The 21,807-nt window shown below is 45.2% G+C and overlaps 1 protein-coding gene across 1 annotated transcript; it reads right to left on the bottom strand.

Annotated features, from left to right (window-relative positions):
• Window positions 1-8,678: 8,678 nt before the first annotated feature.
• LOC104363259 (probable G-protein coupled receptor 83) lies at window positions 8,679-16,675 on the bottom strand. Its single transcript, XM_009969683.3, has 4 exons — window positions 16,008-16,675; window positions 13,030-13,155; window positions 10,743-10,876; window positions 8,679-10,220 (listed from the first exon to the last, which is right to left on the bottom strand). Exons 1-4 carry the CDS (start codon window positions 16,383-16,385, stop codon window positions 9,596-9,598), a joined length of 1,263 nt encoding a protein of 420 aa, XP_009967985.2. The 5' UTR covers window positions 16,386-16,675; the 3' UTR covers window positions 8,679-9,595.
• Between the last annotated feature and the right edge of the window lie 5,132 nt (window positions 16,676-21,807).

The following is a 21,807-nucleotide window of genomic DNA, read 5'->3' as shown; positions in this document are numbered from 1 at the left end:
TGGACACACACGGCCACTCACGGACACATGGACACCTGGGGACGTACACACACGGCGACACACGGCCACAGGCACACACGGCCACACAGACACGCACGGACATGCAGGGGCACATGGTCACGCACGAACATGCATGGACATGCACGGCCACACACGGACACATGGTCATACACTGGGACACACGGACACACACGGACAGACACGCGGACACACACGGACACACGCGGACAGACACGCGGACAGACACGCGGACACCCGCCCACGCCCGGCCGCCTCCTCAGTCCCCGCGCAGCCCCGCGGCGGGGCCGGTGCCGCAGCGCCCCCTGGCGGCGGCGCGCGGCGGCTGCCGGCGGGGCCCGGTCCCGGCGCGCAGCTCCCGCCGCCTCCCGCATTTTTGCGTGTCCGTTCTCCTCACTCGCCTCTTGCTCTTCCCTGTCTTGAAAAATAAGAGGAACGGCAGCCAGTAACACGTGCCGGTGAAAGAAAGTGCCGTCGGTTTAAGTTCAGCTCTTGCAACAACCTTTCGAAGCAACACACGGGAGCAGAGAGCAGACAGCCCATAGTTTAACTTTATGCTGCGGCGGATTCAGAGCTAATTCTAATCTTGCTGATAAAATTACCAGAAATCTGCCCCTCATGCTGCAGAGATCCAGGCAAGCCTGGATCCTCTATTGTGTTTATTCTTTACCTGGGGAAACTCTTCTCATCCAACCTCCCTGTTTCCTCTTGCCAGCCATCCTGGTGCCCCCGGGCTCTGCCAGCCCCGGGCTGCACTTGAATGACGCAAAGTCCCTCCGGGCGATGCCGGTGGCAGGCGAGGCAGGACTCGGAGCCTTCAGGCTATGGCAGTGCTTCAATGCTGCCAACACTACCAGCTCAAGGGCAGTGCTGGAGCCAGCCACCCACCCTTGCAACCTGTGGAGAGAGACCCGAGGAAAACAAGTGGTGATGGTTGGGTCCTCACCTCCCCACCACTGAGAGCGCTTCCAGTGGCTGCAGCAGAGCTGGGAGTGTAAATGTTATTCCAGGCCTTGCTCTTATGTCTAAAAAACATCTTCCACCTTAGCCCATTGTTGTGGCATAGTGCCCGCAGCTGCTGGAAGGTGGGATCGGTGCAGGTTGTGAACCCCCTGCCCCAGCCAGGAGAAGAGCAGCCGAGACCTCCCCGATGCAGGGAGAGCAGGGGGGAACCACAACACCTTGTCCTGCAGGCAGCCACTCACACTCCCACCATGAAAACTTCCAAGGCTGGACACTGATTCCCTTTGCTTCTGAAAGAACAGCAAATGGCATCTACTACAAAAGGCTTGAACCTGAGCAGGAACCTACAGGAATGACAAGAAGCTTGGATGCTTTTTCATTAACAGTGAGTTCTCAAACCCACTTTGATCCTCCGAGCATTTTTTCTCTCCTTTGGACTCTATGCACTTTAAACATAAACATGGTTTCACGGAACAACATTTTTGTTACCTCCTTGCCTCTGACACTTTTTGCTTTTTCTCATTGCCACACTGCTCTGACGCACTCAACACGACAGTGGGCGGGTGCCACACGTGAGGCGGGACACCAAGAGTGATCCACCCTCTTCCCTGCTGAGTCATTCACAGCTCCGGGATGCTCCAGGGATTTTTCTCCACCTCAGAAACAAAAAGAACATTTGGACCAAGTTGAAAAGTCAAAATGCAACACAAACATTTGTCTGAAGTAGAGATAATGGAAAAAGAAGGAAGCGGCTTCTTTCTTTCTCAATATGCTACAAGAAAATTTCATTAATATGGTTCTTTAGAAGGAGTACTCTAGTAAACGTACAGGAGTATTACTGGGAACAACCGGAAACTCATCATTCAGTTTAAAGATGCTGGCTGTTGTGCTCCTTGGTGGCCCTGATTCAGAACCAGTTATTAATTATTAGTATATCAGTTCTGGGGTTTATGGAAGCTCAGATGAGACCTGGTTTTATTTTATTTAATGTAAAACTTCCTTTGGGAAATAAGGTGCTAAGTGAGCTTTGAATCAACATGGCAAAACCCACAGAAGTTACTTCCAAGTTATTGCAGGTTGGTCAGTAATGTTTGAATTGGCAGTGATCAGGGAAATCAGTTTTTCTCACTGAAAAAGCCTGTTCCTTACCTCATTGACATATTCTGGAATAAAGCAAAGTAAACCACGAGAGAAATAAACCACTGCATTTTAGGAAAGAAAAAGAGGTGTCAGCTGAAACAGTGACGTGCATTTATAGAAGTAAAATAAATGAGCAGTGTTGATAATGCTAATCTTATAAAGAATTACAAGACCTTCAGTAATGTCAGGACCTCAGTGGGACACATTCCGGCTAAAAAATAGACTCTGATCTACCAGGCCTTTGGATTTACAGTGGGGGGAGATGAGACATAACGTAGCACATGTTGTGTGCCACCCTCCAGGCCCTCGGACCTTCCATGAGCTGCCAGCTCCTGGCTTTCCCTCGTGTCTCAGTTTTTGAAGACATGCTCTCACATCTCGCTTTGTGGTGGCACACCCAGGAACAGCACCTTGCCAGTAAACAGCCTGTGGGATTTTAAGCAGTCAATGGGACAGCTTTACACCAGATTTCTGAGATGAATGTCAATACAGATCCTATTTACCCTTGTCTGCTTCTTGTCAGGAGAATATTAAAATTAATTAGGGACAGTTTAAGGGCCAGTGCAGATGCCACAGATGAGAAATTTTCACTTGATAAAGTTGAGAATTTTGTTCTCCTAGGAAAAAAAGAATGAATTCTAGTTTTGTCATATAAAATACCAGGTCCACTCTTCCTCACATTACCGGACACCAACCTCTGTGCAAATAATGGCATTGTGAGAGTTAACGCCTTTCTTGTAAAGAAAAAATCATCAACAAGGAGCAATTCTTGAATCTGAGTCAGTGATCAAAAATTCAAAAAATGGACAAAGTCCACAGTAGAAGTAAAGTTGCTATTAGTTTTACCAGCTTAATAGTTACACAATTAGCTAATAATTACTCCACTAACAAGCTTATCTCCTGCACAATTAGCACTGGATTATTTAGTAACAGCAATAATACTAAACTGAATCTAAATTTAGGTTACCAGTCTGACATGTTTATAGCAATGTGGGAGGTAGAGAGTCTTACCGGTGAATCTTTGGATTCGTTCTTACCACTGTTTCAAAGGCAAAATGAGAATGACCCTCAATGGATTGATGGATATATTTCCCCATTTCTCTCACTTACATATATTCTCTCTTTCTACATCTCCTCATTTTTCAAAAGAAAAGCATTTGGTCTTGATTAGGAGAGAGACACAATGCTTTGCGCTTTAATGGTACTGTGACATGAACCCAATTTACTGGTGCGGTTCTAACAGCCCGGGATTGACTAATTCCCCCCCACCTGTGGCACCGCATCCTGCACCAGGAGAACATGAGGCCACCTACTCTGCCTTTCCCTCCGATTCTGGGGACAAGTCACAGAGCAAACACATTGTCTTCTGTTCCAGATGCTCATGCAGACCCTCCTGAAATCAGTGAGGGCTTTTCCGTGGAAGTTAAGGACCTTTGAGTTAGGTTACAGAGGAAGGAAAAGAAACTGCTTTTAGCTTTTGCTAGAGGAGCAAAAAACATCCATGGGAAGCACTGTAATTTTTAGACCTCTGATTTTTTTTTTTCAAGTATTAAATAGGAAGGAAATAAAGATTGTTCTTGTAGCATTATGTAGTATGGAACAGACTACTTTCACATAAAAAAAATGGTTCCATATTAAAAGAAGTTATTGAGTGTCAAACTTGCTTTACCTATGTTACACAGAATGATGAGTGTTTCTGTCGTGCCGCATGACAATATCATTCTTCACTGAGCTATGCTCCTAAGAGCATATCTTTCATTTCCAAGTGAGAGAGAAAAACAAAAAAATCATTTTCATGGAACTGCTTTTACAGAGGTCTTTCTCTGGTTTCATAGCATATTTCACACCATCTCACGCTATTAAACCTCTGTCAGATGCCATAAAATATTGAGCCACAACCCAGGCATGCAGGTCAGTATCCAGGATGGCAGCCGTTACCGTCAGCATAAAAGACATTTGCTTCTTTCCCTGCTGCACCAGCTCAGGGTGAGTGGAGCAGCGGGGCGGCGTTGGGGAGCCAGCCCCTCGCTCTCCCCCCAGCCCTGGCCCAAGGAGCGGGCAGCCCGGGCTGCAGGGCACCGGCACCCGCTGCTCCGAGCACTCGCGTGCCCAGCTCCTGCGGTACTTAGCCTCATCGCTTGGGGGATATATTCACATCCCTGTATTCAGTGGCTTAAAATATTTACATATATCAGACCCCTCTCAAGAAGGGAGTCTTGTGACCCTCCTGGAGCTGCATGGAGCTGATCAGAACTGGTTAAATGATTCACAGCTGCTAGTTCATTATTCTGCTTGTAAAGTTTCTTCGAAAGGCTAGAAGAAATGACGCTTCAGAGATGACAATAAATTATTATTGTCTTTTGGTATAGGCATCTAATTTTAACACTTTGAACACTAAAAGGTTATTTTAAAGTAGATGTAGGCTCTCTGCATTTGGCATATTGCTTTCTTTCAGTAGGCGTGGAAATGTAGCAACTTCAGTAACCAGACTACCTGTCTGAGACTTTGCTATCATACTTCCAGCCTTGTTCAAAGAGACCAGATGTTGCATGATCACACTGCATGTGTTGTTACCAAACAGTTCCTTTCAAACAAATATGACTTCACTAACCAATTTCAAAGTGTGACAGAGATGTAGCAGCCTCAGCAGTGCACATTTCCTACCCTGTTTGCTTGGTGGCCAGAGAGGGAGAGAGCAAGGTCCCCAGTGAGGGGAAGGTGGCCCATGAGATGGCTGAGGATCCTAGCAGGTCGGGCCGTGCTTCTGCTCATGGAAGTGTTGACTGGAGAGTAAGAATTAAATTCAAGTTAGATGTGACTCTGCTCCTGTCTGGACTGAGGCACCCAGGCAAAAAGAAGTGCTGCTGAGAAAAACTACTTACTGCATGGAAATGCATGGGAATTAAATGGCATTTATAGTCGGCACACGTCCATGGCTCACTCCTCATCTGGGTAATCATAGCTCTGCTTTTTACAAAGGGCTTTTCATGCTGAAAGATGTCAAAACACATGCAGACATAAGTTTTGGATGTGATTTTGAGACTGTCAGGAGCAGCAGTCTATTCTTTCTTGTTAACCCTCTTGTAAGAGAGAATATTTCCCTTTCAAAACTTAAAAGTTATACAAAATCCACAGGAGAGAGGGGGTCCTAAACCATATATTTTATTTGGCTGTTATCAGCCCCCCCCAAATGTTGGTGAATCAAATCTTGTTGTATTACAACCATACGGAAATTTTAACAGAGCTTGTATTAAAACAAGAGCATCCAGTGGAAGATTGCATATAATGATGGCAAAGTTGGCCGGAATTTTACAAAAATGTAAGCTTTTGACAATCTTCTCAAGGAAATAATACTTTTTTAAGGCAGCCCAACATTGCCAGACTGCAGATTCTTACTGAAGAAAGCGCTGCTTGTGTAAGGATTAGCATAGGATGTGCAGTTAGGAAACAAACATCAGTTTTCCATCTGGGAGCAAACTGTCCCTTAGAGAAACCTTGCCAGGTGAGGGACATCTCTGCACGGCCACTGCTGTCACACAGGCAGGCTGTGGATTTGACCTTGGTGTGCACTGTGCATCCCTCCATGCAAAGGCTGAAGGAAGCTGAACCCAGCTTGCTGCCCTGCTAAAAAGATGATTAGCAAGAACAGACTCTTTGTTTTCTTTGTTCCAGAGTAATGAGTTCTAGCAGTTCTCCAGAAGTGTGTTGGGGTATATATGCAAACTGCATTATTTAATTTTACTGAATTTTTCCAATGTAAAAAGAGGAACATTTGAATGGGAAGATGTTTGATTAAATTACTCACCTTTACAATGTTGTATTTGGGTTTCTGGTTTGTTATTGTTTTTTTTTTTTTTAATAAGAGATATCTTATAGAAATTCTCCAGACAGTTATATTATGGAAATGCCATTTGCAGTACTATGAATTCCAAGTTTTCCAGACAGTAAAAATCCCGACTTAGTAGTAATATCAGCTTTACACTGTTATTCACTTGTAACATAAAATGAAAGACTCAGATGCCTGACTCCACTGTGCCAGCTCCATTCACATTTCCACTTATGCTTCTTTATTGACGTAAACAAAATAAAGGCTCACATGGTAAAGCCCACAGGAGAAAGTCTGTTAAACACATTTCTTGTAGATGAATCAGATAAGATATCTGAGTCTTGGGCGCATATTCTCCAAAGAGATTTTCTAATTCAGTTTCTACCCCTAAGTGCATCCTTCTGCAGAGTAATTCCTGCAGATGTGCGGTAGGAACAAGTGATCACTGTAAAAGGGGAGCATTTACTTGAAGCACTGGCATTGGAAATGCTGGCATGTTTTGCAGTATCTCAAGACATGTGAGGTCTCCGTTCCTTGTCTGGTGTGCTTCTACCCTTCTCCTTTCCACGATTATCTTAGAAAGAAGAAAGATTCACCTCATTCTTACTCTTTCCTCAGCTTCACAGTTTCTTTTTTACTTGCAAATACATTCTCAGATCACATGTCTACATTTTTGCACCTATCAAAGCACCTTGATTTCCAAATTTAGATCGACTTTCACTCAGGTTTGCAAGCGTAGCAAACTGCCAGTCTTCAGTGGAAATGCCAGGCTGTAGAAGTGCAGTTAGTATTATTTTCCATAGGAAGGATGAAACTCAGTTTCCTTCCACTGTCCTTTGAGGCTAAAATCCTTTGCAATCACAAAGGCTGAGCCAACACTGAATAGACACAAATAAAGAAACTGGTTATTCTTTCCAAGGAAGAGAAAAATGCAGCATTGGTGAATTTTCACAGCCATTGGTTTGACGTTGGCCACATGTTCCCACTTGATATTTCTCACTACTGATCCAAATCCAGCTCAGAAATGCCGGCGCTGGCTCCCACCATGACCCTCAGCCCAGCAGCTGCCTGTGCCGGCTGTCCCAGCACCGCAGGCCCGCTTGCCCACGTGCCGAGGAATCTCAGCTATTCCCTTACATCCAGGGAGCTGCTGCTCAAAACAGGATAAACACTGCTGAAAGCCCTGGGTCACCACCGAGAGCAGCAGGAATGCAAGTATCAGTATTCGAGGCAACTGCTGTGGCACATTATCAGATGCTCAGTTTTATTGAGCTGGGGCGGGGCGTGTATAAAGGTTTACAAACGAACTCTTTAATCTAGTGCCAACTTTCCCAGTCTCCTTCCTTTTGGGTTTAAAAACTGCAGATCCGTTCCCAGCACTTATAGTTACAATGTAGGTTCCACCTCAGGCGAAGCAGGGTGCCCCATTCAGCAGCTGCCCAGCAGTTACTGATGCTGCCCAGCAGGTTGAATCCAAGACAGACAGACGGGCTGACACGCCAAGGAAGGACTGACAGTTTGACAACAAAGCCATGAAGGACACAGTTCTTAAGGACTGGTGAAAAATAAATTATTATTGAAACTGAAAATAATTTAGACTTTAAATAAATGTTGATTAACAATGTTGAAACGTGGCAATATGCAGTTTTGTTAGAAAATATAATGATGTGAGACGTTCTTGAAGGCAAGCCTAGAGACTACAGTGAGGCCCTACATATATTGGCAGAATAGGTTCCTACTGGCCAACACTCCTCTTTGTCTCCATATACATCCTGGCAAGGCAATTCAGACTTCACCACCCCTGAGTGCTTCCATATCTTAACCAAGAAGTTTTTCATGGAATAACTAAAGAGCCATATATGTGTAGCATATTTGTGTGGACCTTCCAACCCTTATGATCTAAGGAAACATTAACCAGATGGTGTCCCCACCCCACCCTCAGGAAACATTGCACCTGGAGGTTGAGACATGCCCTGCCCTTTGTTTGTTGGGACATGCCCTTTGTTTGTTGGGATATGCTCTGTGCTTGTTGGGACATGCCCTGTGTTTTGTTAAGACATGCCATTTATCTGATAACATGGGAGTTGCTAGGGGAGGGTCTGCGCAGGGGGCTTGGGGTGGGGGATATGTTAAGGATTTCTCGGAACTAATTGTAATATTCCCTCCCTATTCCAGGAATTGTGATAGATATGAAACATTCTACGTAATAAAAAGGAGCCGCTTTTGGCTCCAAGGCGCACGTGCATTTGGAGGAAATGATTCCCCCCGGCCCCCAGCGCTGAATAAACATACCTACTTTATAACCTTACTGGTTGTAAAGTCGTGATTCCGCGCCTCACTTATGTGAGTCTGCTGTCCACCCTCCCTCACACACACAGCGAGACCCCAAGTTTGCTTGCCTACAGTGAGCCCGTGTACCCAGTGCTAGAGAAACTGGTCACAGCCCAGTCCTCGGCCCTGGCCTGCCACGTGGCTGCCCTGGTTCGGAAGGGGACAGGTGGAGGCTGGTCTCTGAAGTCCATCAGTCCCTCAGGGCCACTGTCATCCAGCCTAGGGAGCTGCCCTGAAGCCAACCAGCTTAACTTCATGGGACCAGTAGACATGACTTTCACACCATTAGTCTCAAACTGGTGTTTCCACTGGTACAAGCTCCAAAAAATTATTCTGACGGTCAACATTAGACTTCCAGTTTAGTATCTCCTATGTAGATAATAGAAATGCAACAAAAAAGAAACATGGTAGAAAGTACAAAAATGAAAAATTCTTCTGGAACCATTTCTATTTACTGTGTGGATGGTGGTGTTTGGTGAGCGGGCATTAGTTTAGTCCTTAGAAAAATGGCAGAGGGAATATGTTTTAAGAAAGTGTTGGTTTCTCAGCTAGCTAGAGCTTGAGAATAAGCTCACTTGTGTAATTTCTTCCTTGAACACAGGTTGCAGTATAAGCAGTGATTTATGGTGACTACTAGTAATCTTGACAGAACAAAACAAGCTGATGAGGAAAAACACCTGTAAAAATGGAGTGAGTTTTTGCTGTCCTACTTCTAAGCCATGTTCTCATTGTGATTTTTGAGATGTTTCCCCCTCCACCGGCAGGCACGGGGCTGTCTGCCATGGTGCGAGGAGCACACCTGGGTCACACTGAGGTGGATGAGCAAAGCTACGGTGTTCCAGTGACAGCAGAGTAAGTGGCTGAGATGTTGCAGGTATAAATTTGAGAATGGCTATAAATGTTATTTATCTTAAACAATTTACAAATAAATAAGAAGGAATCAATACAGTGTTTCTATATGCATAAACAGCCATGTACTTTAAAACAGTGTGCATCAGTTGGCATGTGTATAACTAGTTTTCTCAGGCTTTGAGAGATTTTGTGTGCTGTTAAAAAATTCTCTTAATTTTTGCTGACCGTTCTGATGAAAAATTCATGTGACGCCCCTTATTCTGGAGCCCACGTGTGGGCAGTTCATCCCTGGACATTTTTGAAAACCTGACTGGACAAGGTCCTGAACAACCCAATCAGAAGTTGAAGTTAGCTTGCTTTGTGTGGAAGGTTGGACTACGTGGTTTCCAGCACTCCTTTCCAATTCAATTTTTCCTGTGATTCCACAATTACAACACGATGCTGCCTGGTCATCAGATGAAGGGTTTAGCTTTCTGCCACGATTGGCTGAACACTGGATATGTCTGTCTTTGCAGAGTTCCTCTGGGAGGATGACCTTGCCTTCTGGCAGGTGCTGCCTCTTTTATAATGGCAGCTCTCAACCCAGGCATGCCTGAAAGGAGGGGAGATGGACTGCAGAGCATGACTCTGGGCTGCACTCCTTCGCCTGCACACACACATCAAGGACTTCAGCTCAGATCTGAAGCTCTCATTCAGCCAACAGTAAATGAAGGGGTTATAGCAAGTGCTGCTCATGGCAAACCAGTGAAAAGCAAAGTACAGAGCATTGCTACTGTGGATGGCCCTACAGGAGATCAACACCACGTAGCAGTTCAGGGGGAACCAGCATACTGCAAACACAATCACCACCACCATCAGCATCTTCAATGTCATCTTCTTTTTCCGTTGATGGGCATAGTATTGCTCCATAGTGAGGTCCCCAATGGCATTTCTCAGCCAGAGCTTCTTCGCCACTATGGTATATGTGATGGAGATCACAAGCAAGGGCAGGACATACAAGAGAACAAAAGTAGTCAAGTCTAAATACTTCCAGAAAAGATCAGCGGGAGGAGGAAAGCTGGGGAGGCAGACCATCCGTATTGTTCTGTTTCTGAAGATCAAAGAGAGAAAGAACTGTCAATTCCACACAACACTTGGAGTTGACATTCTTACACAGACATTTTTACAAGCTTCAGTAAAGGTACAGATAGCAGAACTCATTCTGCAACATGGGCAAGTGTCACTTTCAATGGAGAATTTTGCTTTAAGTTTGACCTTAGGACCCAATGAAGATATTTTAAACACATCCCCAGGAAAAGAAAAAAATAAGCCATATTGACATCTGTGCCCTCTAAAGACATAGAGCACCTCTCTTCTGTGCCTGCCTTCAAATTACAGGGCTGAATCTCCGAGCCAAAATGAACTAACAAACAAGCCTGAAAGCAATTGCACTGATTTTCACTGTCCTTTTGTGAGAAATACACCACCTAGTCAAAGAGAAGGAAGACTCCTCTGTTTCACCTTACTTTCCTTTTTGATAACACAGATGGAGAGATGTGTGTCTTACGATCTGTGAGGCTTTGATTAAGCTGCATATGTCATAATAAAAGATAACACTATGTAAATGCCTTACCCGATATAAAATCTTGTCAAAGTCTGATAAATGGCATGAGGTAGTGAGAAGCAGCTGGCCATAACCCAGATGATAATGATGCAAATCCCTCCTTTCACCATGGACATGCGTGGCTTGAGAGGATGCATGATAACCTGCAGAGAACAACCAATCCTGAGGATTTACAATGTCTTCAAATGATAAAAACAAGCTGCAAGCTTTAGAAAAAAAAGAATGCATCTTTGCTTTATCCATGTCCAGGAGCAAGCATTTCACACTGATCACTGAGTAGGAAGCAAACAGTCTCTGTGCTTGCCAGGACAGCAATAAATGCTCAGCATGGACATTAAATGTGGCACAAGTTGAAAGCCAAGAGGCTGTTCTGGCTTGTACTATAGGGAGTGCAAAAAGTCTCCTAATTACTACAGACAAAGTCTCCAATACAGACGGCAGCCACAGGGCTCAAAACATTTGGCATTTGGTGGACTCACAAGACAGAGTGATGAGATGCTTGAGAACCGTGGTTGAATGTAATCCTTGGCCAACATAGCACTAACGAATGTGAAGGCTGGTCTCTTTTATATTCACAGTTTATCCCGTGCAGTACTGGCTATAGCACGGTGTACTCTATGTGTGTTTGCTGCTGAGGAGGGCTACTTTATCTGACAAAGTCCTGGTCACTCTTTGAGCCTCACGTTGCAGTTTGAAGAGCTGCAGCAGCTCTACATCCAAGGCAGAAGGGAGAGGCTCATTTTACAGGACTTCAGAGAGTATGAGCTGGAAAATCCAGAGAGTTGTGCAAGTGTTAAGTGTTACTGCTGGCCCAGTGCCCCGAGCAGAGAAATATGCTCAGTGTCACGCATCAGATTGACTTCGGAGATCATGATGGTTAGATATCTGTTGAGCTACGTGCACTATGGAGTGTTACATTAGGCAATGAAACAGTAATTAAAAATAGACCTATCATGTCATCCAAATGATCTCTTGGCTGATGAAGTCTTTGGTATTTTATGCATGTCTTTTCTAGTCTCATTATAAATATCTACTTAATCAAGCTTCTACAACTCCCCTGGAGCATCTGTCTGCTCTGGTACCTCTCAGGACTAGCAATATTTTTAGAGGCAAGTGTTGATTTCTCTTTGCTCAATGACATCTCCTTATTTCTATTTTTATTTCCTTGGGCCATACTAGCTAATTCTAGTTCTGAGGAACCTACTCCATTGCACCTAAAGACAGATATTGTGTTTGCCCTTAATTAAACAAACACTTCTCGATACCTAGACATGCCTTGCAATCAACCCAGAATCTGTTGATAAAAATGAATCATTATCAAAATGTTTTGCTTTCGGGAGCTGCAATGTTGCACATAAAATGGGCAGACTACCAAACTTTTGTGGTAAAAAAAAGACAGAAATTGATGACCTTTTACTCTGGCAGTCACCGTAATTTTCTGACACTAGATGGAGCACATCCCAGTTCATCAAAGTGGAATCCATTTTTGTTCTGAACTTCATCTAGCTATGTCATTTATCATGTGAAATTGCTTTTCTGTAACAACTGTTTCAGTGTCTCCAGCACTGCAAGAAAAATATAGTCTGCCCAAGAGCGCACCTTGCAGGATCTGCTCTCCTGGTGCACAGCATTTATCGGCTTAAGCAAAAATTACACGCTGTATTATACTTAAAGGAAAGCCTTCAGTTTGCACTCACTGCTTGACCTGTAAGGTTTTCCTGGTTGGTATGTGTCAAAAAGGATTGGGGCAGGGGAAGAAGAGGAAAATTTCTCACCTTGAAATGAATGTGCTAACATAGTTCTCACTGCTTCTAGTCTTAAGCATCCCAGAATAATCGGGCAAGACTAAAAACGGTAAAATTCTGCATAAATACATGTTGAAATAATGCATTGGCTTGATGGTGTTTGAACTTCAGAATATATTCCCGCTGTGCTTTCGGGGCTCTACTCCACAGAGTAGCTGAGGTGGGCAGGGAGCCCTGGAGAGCAGCTAGTCCAGCGCCCTGTGCAAATCAGGGTCACCTAGAGCCGGCTGCCCAGGAGTGTTTCCAGTTGGATCCAGCTGAATATCTCCAAGGACAGAGACTCCACCACCCCTCTGGGCAGCCTGTTCCAGTGTTTCATCACCATCACTGTGTTTTTTTCTGTCCACCACCATGAAAGCTATAGTTCTCCCTTCCATTCTTTGATTCCAAAGACAATGCAGGTTTCCAGGTACTGGGATTTGCAGGGGGAAAAAAATATGTATTTAATGCCTTATTTTCTAGCAAACATAGCGGTGATGCATATCACATACCTGATGCCGATCCAAAGCGATGGCAGCAAGGGTCAGCACAGACACATGAACAGAGCAGTACTGAACAAACCGGCTTATGTGACACATCAGCTTTCCAAAAACCCAGGTACTGCTTACAAACCGCACCTGAAGAACAAACAAAATGGGATTAAAACTGTGCACTATCTGGAGAGTAGCAAACAGGCTTCCAAGGAGTACGGAAAGGAAGAAATGCTGTCATATAGTTTCCTCATGTTTTGTAGTTTCATTATACTCAGTTTTTCTGGAGAAACAGTGACTATGCAAGAGGCTCAGAAACAGAAGAGAGATTTACTATACTGCGCAAATAAAGTTGCTTGAGTATTGCACTGTGTATGTGTATTTGCATGTGCATGTACACGTGTGTACCTGTAACATGGCCCTTCTGGAAAATGTAATCTTCCTCAACTCCTTGATGAAGCTCTTCAGGGAAAATCAGTAGCTTGTCTTCTTAAAAACAGTTGCACATTTGAATTTGTGGATGCTGAAAGCTGTATGGGTTCAAAACTGAGATAAATTAATGGCAGAAAAAATCACTGCGGGCACTGAAATAGAAGATAACACCTCTGAGTTAGGCACTGCCTGTTTGTGGAGCATCTCTGCCTACCTGCCCTGTGTCTATACTCTTCCTGGGGTCTGCAGCTACCAGCCACATTCAGAAAAAGGACATGGAGCTGGGTGGCAGGGTCTTGCTCACACACTGATCTCTAAGCCCAACTCACCACATCGTGTGAGATGCATCAACAGCAATTTCAGAGGTGTCAATTAAGTTACACAAACGGGCAGGAAAAATCTACCTTCCCATTGAAAAAGCAACTCACACTTCACAATCTGGGTTGCTTTCCTCATTGATCTGGCCTCTGCAGGTACAGGAGCCATCTCCTGCTGGACACGAAATCCAGCCACTTGTGGGAGGAGAGGGAGGCAGTGGGAGCTTAAAGACTCCCTGAGCCTGCAGTGGCCAAGGTAGCATGGCTCTTAGGAGTTCCAGAGAGGTGCTACTTATTGTGACTTTTCTGCAGAGGAGTTCATTCCAAATAATGGTTGCTGTCTCGCTCCCTCGTTATTCCTGACTGCGCAATATTTATTCCAAATTAATGTAACTCATTCTGAAAGCAGATTTAGCTAATTTGAAATAAAGCACATTTACCACAAAACATCTGTCCACGCAGAAAATTAGTCAAGACCTGTTTTCAATTAATCTAATTAATTTCTCCATAGAGACAACTCAAGTAGTAATGACTCTGTCACTGAATGTGTAGAAATGTGCTGTTTCTCTGAATTGGATGTAAAACTCTTTCCTAAGAGAGAGTACTGTTATTTAATTACTTGTGCCTAATGTGTGACTGTTGTGCAAACACACAAGAGGGCACTATCCTTCCCCTGAACAGATTACAGGGTGCAAATCATAAATTCACAGAATGGTTTGTGTTGGAAGGGATCTTAAAGATCATCCAGTTCCAACCCTCTGCCACGGGCAGGGCCCCCTTCCCCCAGCCCAGGGGGCTCCCAGCCCCGTCCAACCTGGCCTTGAACCCTTCCAGGGAGGGGGCAGCCACAGCTGCTCTGGGCACCCTGGGCCAGCGCCTCACCACCCTTACAGAGAAGAATTTTTTCCTAATATCTAACCTAAATGTACCCTCTTTCAGTTTAAAAGTGTTATCTCTAGCCCCACACTCCCTGATAAAGAGTCTCTCCCCACCTTTCCTTTAGCTCCCTTTAAGCACTGGAAAGCTGCTATAAAAGTCTCCCCAGAGCCTTCTCTTCTTCAGGCTGAACACCCCCAACTCTCTCATCCTGTACTCACTGAGGAGCTGCTCCAGCCCCCTGATCATCCTCGTGGCCTCCTCTGGACCTGCTCAGGCAGCTCCGTGTCCTTCTGATGTTGGGGGCCCCAGAGCTGGACACAGCACTGCAGGGCGGGGGTCTCACAAGAGTGGGGTAGAGGGGGAGAATCCCCTCCCTCAACCTGCTGGCCACACTTCTCTTGCTGCAGCCAAGGACACAGTTGGCTTTCTGGGCTGCAAGCACATGTTGCTGGCTCATAGTCAGTTTTCCATCTACTAATACCCCCCGAGTCCTTCTCTGCAGGGCTGCTCTCAATCTATTCTCTGCCATCAGGGCAAGGCAGAGAAATGCCACCAAAGAAACAGGATCAATTTAAGAAAAGGTGAATTCAAACTGATAATTTGGAACCTGCTTTTGGAAGGCAGAAGAACACTATGAACAGCTCTGGGCAAGGACTGAAGCAGGAGTACTTGAGATGCTTTCGAACCAGAGTGCTGTGTCAAATTTAGCTATACAGAGAGTCCTACTTACATGTTGTCTGTAGATTGTGACAGTGGGGCAAGAAATTAATCTGTTTAATTCTTCCCACCTCATTCTTTTTTTTTTTTTTTTTTTATGTCTTATCGTATTTAGTAACTGAAAATAAACAAAGGAAAATCAGTCGTGAGAAGCACAGTTTGTAGAGCCCAAGGAAGAGGTATGCCAAGATGACATGGCTCAGCCCTGACCTTGCAGTTTCTCCTGCAATCTTCTTCATAAGGACTGACCTAGTTTGCATCATTTCTGTAGAAAATTGGGAGTTAATTGGACTTTCTAGTGTCAAACTTGTCCTCACTTCCTTCCTCACCAAAAGGCAACTAGAGCTTCAACATACATGCCTTGCCACTGTCCTGGAGGGGGAAGGAAAGCTGCTGAGGAGCGACACTTCCCGACCAGATTGTGAGGTTGGGGCACGAGTGACCTGGCTCTGCTCACCAAGCCCTGCCTGCATGCAAGGGGGTGTCAGGGAGAGGGGGGCATGACTGCAGCTCGTCTGGGAGGCAAAAGGAGTTGGGGGGGAAGGCAAAAAGAAACTCTGCGTATTAACCTGTTATTGGCCCATTCAATACACGTGTACACAGCTGACAGGCACACACAGACACCAGCAAAACACAGACTAGTCGGATGCTCACCAGCGTGAAGGGGGTGTTCAAAATGGTGATCATCACGTCAGCAACGGCCAGGTTGACGATGAAGAGGCTGGTGGCAGAGTGCATCCTTTTGTTCTTGATCACCACGTGGCACACCAAGGTGTTGCCAAAGAGTGAGATGCAGATGATCACGGAGTAGGCTACTATCAGCAGTGCCTTCACCGTCCGGCTCTGGGACTCACCCTCATACTTGGTCCTGCTGTCAAAGTCCCCCAGGTCCTCCAGGTCCAAACCACTGTGGAAGAAGGATTGGTTAGGGAAGCCATACAGTGCAGAGAAGAAGTTGGTGGTGTTGTGATTTTCTGCTCTCCAGAATGGCTTGGAGATGTACTGCAAAGGGAACCACGTGTGCCTGCTCATGGCTTGGGAAACAAAGCTCCAGCGCTGCCTGTGTCCCCTGCACGTTCTTCTCTGCCCTCCCTCCTGGCAGCTCAAGTGCTAAACTCAGTGGTTGCAGGAGGGAACACACACACTTGCATTTTAAATAGCTGTCCTGTGGTTGCAAACTACATAAAAGAGTTGATAAATGAGTACTTCTTCCTGTGCTGATTACATGTGAGCTTTGCTCCAGGGACTCTCCAGCTGCTGTCCTTTCTCAGTCCCATATGTCCTGCATACAGAAGCTGATTCGGATGCTGAAATATCAGAGATCCCCAAACACTTTCTCTCTGCACCTAGGAAGAAATCCCAGTGAGTACTGCCTTTTGTGCACTGTTCTGCTTCTCTCCTGCAACTTCTCCTTGCAAATCTGCTTTATCGTTTTTCCACATAGTCCTTCATCTGTCAGATCTCTGTTTCCAAGAGTTTTCAGAGCTTGTCAGAATCAAAAAAAGCAAGGGCTGCCTTTCCCTTTTCTTTCCATCCTCAAAGTATCTCTGAGCTATACACTGAAGCAGCTTTGCTCAGAGGCTGAGCGGTCCCTGCTTTCCCTCTGATATATACAGCCTGCCAGATGACACACCGCGTATGAAATAGCCAATAGCGTATCTCTTCCTAGTTTATCCTGAGGTGTATTGCAACCCCACACATAGACGATGGGAGAGTCTGACGTGCAGATCTAGCAGAGCAGCAAAAGACAGAGGCAGTGCATGTGCCCTTATCTTCCCTGTCTCCTCTCTCCTCCTGCTCCTTTCTGGGTACTCAGCGCAACAGCTACACGGGGTGAAGCACCTTTACTAACTTGCAGCATCTTTCTTTCTCTCCGTTCCTCAGACAAAGAACATCCAGGGATTTCTGCCTCCAGAGAGCTCCCAGCTTTGTCCCTGGCATTGTCCTCTTCTTGCTCTCCCATGGTGCAGAGGACAGTGTAAAAAAGTGAAATGCAACCTAAAAATGAGAACAGAATTTTCAGGGTGCTGCTGGGTGTCCAGGGAGACTCCTGCTGCAGCCTGGGCCTCAGTGCACTGAGCCAGGGTAGAGGGGGAGCAGCAGCAAAGAGGAGCAACATGGAAATCCCTTCTCTTCTCCTTTCCTTCCTTTGCAGACACAGCCATTTGCAGAGCAGCCTCAGGCTCCGAGCTCAGAAAATTGGATGCGAAGAGCCTTTCGGTGCAGCCTTTCTGCAGTGGGGCCCCAGGGACGGGGGTGTCTGGCAGCACCAGGCTGCTGGGTGGGCAGAAGGGGCTGTGTGGGGAGCAGGTGGGTTTGCATATGGGATTGGAGACGAAAGTCAGCTTCTCGTGTTTGACAGACTCGGCATCCCAGCATTCCTTTGGCAACACAGAACGTCTTTTGCCATAAGAGTTTTTGTCCTATCTGTCTTCAGAGATGTCACCAGGCTTCTCCGCCCTTCCTCAGCATCCTTCAGCACCCTTTTTTCTCCTGGCCCACAGCTGGCCTATACCTGCACCCCAGCCAGGGGCTGAGCCAGGCATGTGACTGGGTCAGGGCTTGAACCGTCAAGCGGGCCGTTTCATCTTCATCATTTCTGTTGTGTAAGGATACCAATCAACTCAGTCAGGACTTTGTTTGGAGGACAGCAAATAATGAATATGTCACTGACAGCCATAAAGGTGGAGGGTCATGGCACACATGAGATCAGAAACGGGGCTCTTGCTACCAAAGGAGAAATGTCAATGTCCTGGTCTGGGCTGGATTAGAGTTAATGTTTCTTCTTAGTAGCTAGAATAGTGCTGTGTTTTGGATTCAGTATGGGATTTGGTATGAGAAGAATGCTGATAACACACTGATCTTTTCAATTGTTGCTGAGATTTCAAGGGGTCTCCAACTCCCCATGTCCTGCCCATGCATAGGTACACAAAAAATGGGGGGAGAGCATGGTCAGAGCACCGGACCCAAATTGGCCAATGAAATATTCCATATCATTTAACGCCATGCTCAGTGTATAGAGGAACCGGTGGTCGGGAAGGAGGGGGTCCTCTCTCGCTTCCAGGATTGAGATCTTGGTATTTCAGGATCACTAGCCAGGAACAGGCTAGGTATTGGTCAGCGGGTGGTGAGCAATCTCATTGTGCACTACCCTTTCATACTTTCTATTATTGTTACTGTTTTATTTTATTACCATTATTAAATTGTTTTTATCTCAGTCTATGAGTCTCCTTTCACCCCTCCTGTTCCCGCCCCCATTCCCAGGCTGGGGAGGGTGGGGGAGCAGCTGCATGGGGTTTGGCTGCCGACTGGGTTTAAACCACGAGTCAACCATTTTCCTGTACACATCTTCTGGAGGTGCAGGCTGTCCAAAACTGCTGTTGATGGCTTGGTGGAGAATGCCCCATGTGTATATATGTATATATATACGCCCAGATGCCCTGTCTGACAGGTGCCGTGGTGGGTGCCTGCACTTGCACATCCCCGCCGTGGCTGGGACCCCACGCTGAGTGGTTTGGGGGGGAAAGCACCCACCAGCATCTCCACAGTGGAGATACAGAGGCTGCAGAAACATGCAGAGCTTCACCCTTGAGCTCCTGCGCTGCATATTTATGACATGCTCATTTGGCAGAGTTCCCTTTCACTGCTTTGCCATGCATTAGAAGGACGACTTGGCAGAACACCACTTGATGCACATGCATAAACCCGATCATTGTGAAATGCCCTGTGTGCTAAAGATGTGCTAGTCTCATACTACGGGGTTCTTTGCAGAACTGATTTATTGTGTCAAAGGTTCAAACACTTAAGCCATCACATGCTGTTTTGCTGTGATTATTATCCACTTACAAACATTCTGAGCTGCTTCTAGCAGACTTCAGTGTTCATCATGCATCATAACTTAATGTTTGTGTTGAGTCCTCTAAGTCAAATAGAGAAACCAAAGGAAAAATATACTTTTTCAAACATATCCATTTGAATCACACAGAGTCAACCTTTGTTTCTATAGAAGATGTTTGGCTCTCTCACTTTGACACTACTTGAGTTAAAAATGTTTGGAACTTTTAATTTTAATTAGATTATTTATCATTTTCTTTTTTTGTGCATTTTTGTTTCAAAAAGAAATGTCAAACTGCTCAAATTTCAATTGAGATGAAGATCCATTTTCTGAATAGATCTAATGTAGACTAAGTACTGATGAGGGCCAAAGAAATCAGAGCCATACTATAAAAAATAAGATCCTTGTTTGATCAGTAGTCTAGCAAATCTAAATACAAAAGAATCAAAGCACTTACTTTAAGAAAAATAATATACATACATTTGATTGGAGTTTGACAGGTAAAATAAGAAAAGGTCTGAACTTCTCAGTTAAAATTTTCCAACACTGTCACCAGATGCTAGTCACACAATTCATGTTGTCAGCATATGTAATCTGACTCAATTCCTGTCTCTGACTTTGTAAACCTGCCTGGGATTTGATGTGTGTGCTCTTTAATAAAAACTCGTATTCAGCAGTGCAGCTAACCGATTTGTTAGGAGACTATCTGGGTCTGGATTTGTAAAATTTTAGGGATTTCACACCACTTGGGAACAATAAAACACCATATTATGAGCATTTTCACAGGTCGTTGCCACAATTCATTTTTAGATGGTGTTTCACTTGCTCTTCACCTTTCTCATTCAGTGAAGTCTCTCACAACCAGTGCCATGGGACAACGGGATCTTTCAGTCAAAAGCACAGACTGCGTTGCCTTTGCTCAGGGAAGCCTGGTCAGCTGTCACTGGACTTCATGAGTTCACGGTATCTTCCCAGTACTTGCCTTCAGGGACTTTTTTCTGTCTGACAAAGATAGATCAGATAATTCAGCAGTCAGCTTCATTGTACAATACGTAAAAGTGTCCAGGGTCAAGGCTACTCATTCTTGCACCTTAATTTAAGCTAATTTTAAAGAATTGGCTTCTAAAGACATGATTCATCTTCATTGCTTAACAATGAGCCAAATCATAATAGTAATGGAGTCTTTCTCTCCAAGCTGTGTTACCACTGTCTTAGTAGGTATATCCATTAAAAGGCTTGTCACTGTCTGCTCCCATGAAGATGTAAAGAAAATACTTTGATTACTGGAGTACTGAGCTTGCAAAGCTGAATAAAATTGTCCCTACAGGTCCCTGCAGATATTTATATTTAATATTTATGAGGTACGTAAAGACCTCATAAGAGGGCATAAGAGAAATACTGAGAATATAAGGCCATTACATTAAATATTTTCCTGATGTAAAAGTTCACATTACGCTCCAAAGGTGCATTTTTCAGCTTCTTTTCCGTGTCTCTGTCTGTCCTCCAACCTCTGTTGCTGGTGCTGAGCACAGGCCTCCCACGCCAGCAGAGAAAGGTCATGAGAGCTGCTCGAGAAAAAATGCTGCTCCGAAGTTGCTCCCACTTCTGAGCTATTTCTGCTTCAGAACATGCACGGGAGATCCGCAAAGCAACCCGCAGAGAAGGTGGCTGTGCCCCCAAGAGCATCCTCTGTCCTCCCAGGTCAGGGTCCACAGGGGACTGTGCCACAGGAAGGAGGGAGCACACAGACTACAGCAAAACCTCAAACAAGGTCTTCTGGTGCAATAATGAAACTTCTGTCTTGAAAAAGAAAATGTCTCTGCTTTGCCACTCAGAGTTGAAAGCAGCTGGAGTAGATGGGAAGTTTCAGTGTTTGAGCCTTGTCAAAAGGGAGAAGATACAACAGATAAAATTTCCAAGTCTATGGGATGAAGAAAAATTAATTAAATGTGCCTGTTGCATCAGGCAGCTTTTTGAAAGATTCCTGTTCCCTGGAGAAGCTAATAATTTACATTTTCCTGTTTTAAATATAGGTTTGATAGATAACAGAAATAATGATAGCTATGTATCAACCCTGAGATTTTTTTATTTCAAAACAGGTGTCATAAATAAGAGTTTGGACAGTCCCTGAAAACCATGATCTGGGAACTTTTTTAATATTTTCTTTAATGCACTGAGGACGCTGTGTTCCTATTCATTTGCAATGACTAGTACTGCTTTTGTGACTCAGAAAATGTGGGATGAAGAGGCACAGGAATCTTGCAGGACATTTCACGGACTTGATAATAAGACTTAATAAATAAGAGTAACCCCAGTCATGAATTAAATAAAGCAGCCCTGCAATTATATATTTAACTCAGGGGCTGTTTACCGTGCAGAACAGCTTCATGTCATGGCACCAGTGAAGCCTGGAGCAGAGAGCGCCTGAAGACAGGGAAAGGCTGGCGAGCTTTGGTGTGCCCAGAGCTGCCGAGCATCAGCGTCCCGCCGGAGCAGCCAGCGTGGAGCGGGCCGGGGGGGCCGGCAGCCTGCCGAGTGCCAGCACCCCGCCTCGCCTGCGCTCCCCCCCAGCAGCCCCGCCGGCACCGCCGCCCCTGCAACCGCAGGCGGGAGCAACAC

The sequence above is a fragment of the Tyto alba genome, unplaced genomic scaffold, assembly GCF_018691265.1.
Source record: "Tyto alba isolate M040663 unplaced genomic scaffold, T.alba_DEE_v4.0 Super-Scaffold_5, whole genome shotgun sequence".
NCBI classification, from domain to species: Eukaryota; Metazoa; Chordata; class Aves; order Strigiformes; family Tytonidae; genus Tyto; species Tyto alba.
Note: the sequence above shows the minus strand (reverse complement) of the source record. Positions and strands in the feature narration are given on the sequence as shown.

Bases quoted from the DNA above. Each gene is read 5' to 3' on its own strand.
- LOC104363259 (XM_009969683.3), bottom strand. From the start codon at position 16,385: ATGAGCAGGCACACGTGGTTCCCTTTGCAGTACATCTCCAAGCCATTC. The intron at 13,156-16,007 runs GTGAGCATCCGA...TTTGTTCTTCAG, and splicing joins TGAACACCCCCTTCACGCTG to GTGCGGTTTGTAAGCAGTAC. The intron at 10,877-13,029 runs GTATGTGATATG...TGTTCTCTGCAG, and splicing joins TCGCTTTGGATCGGCATCAG to GTTATCATGCATCCTCTCAA.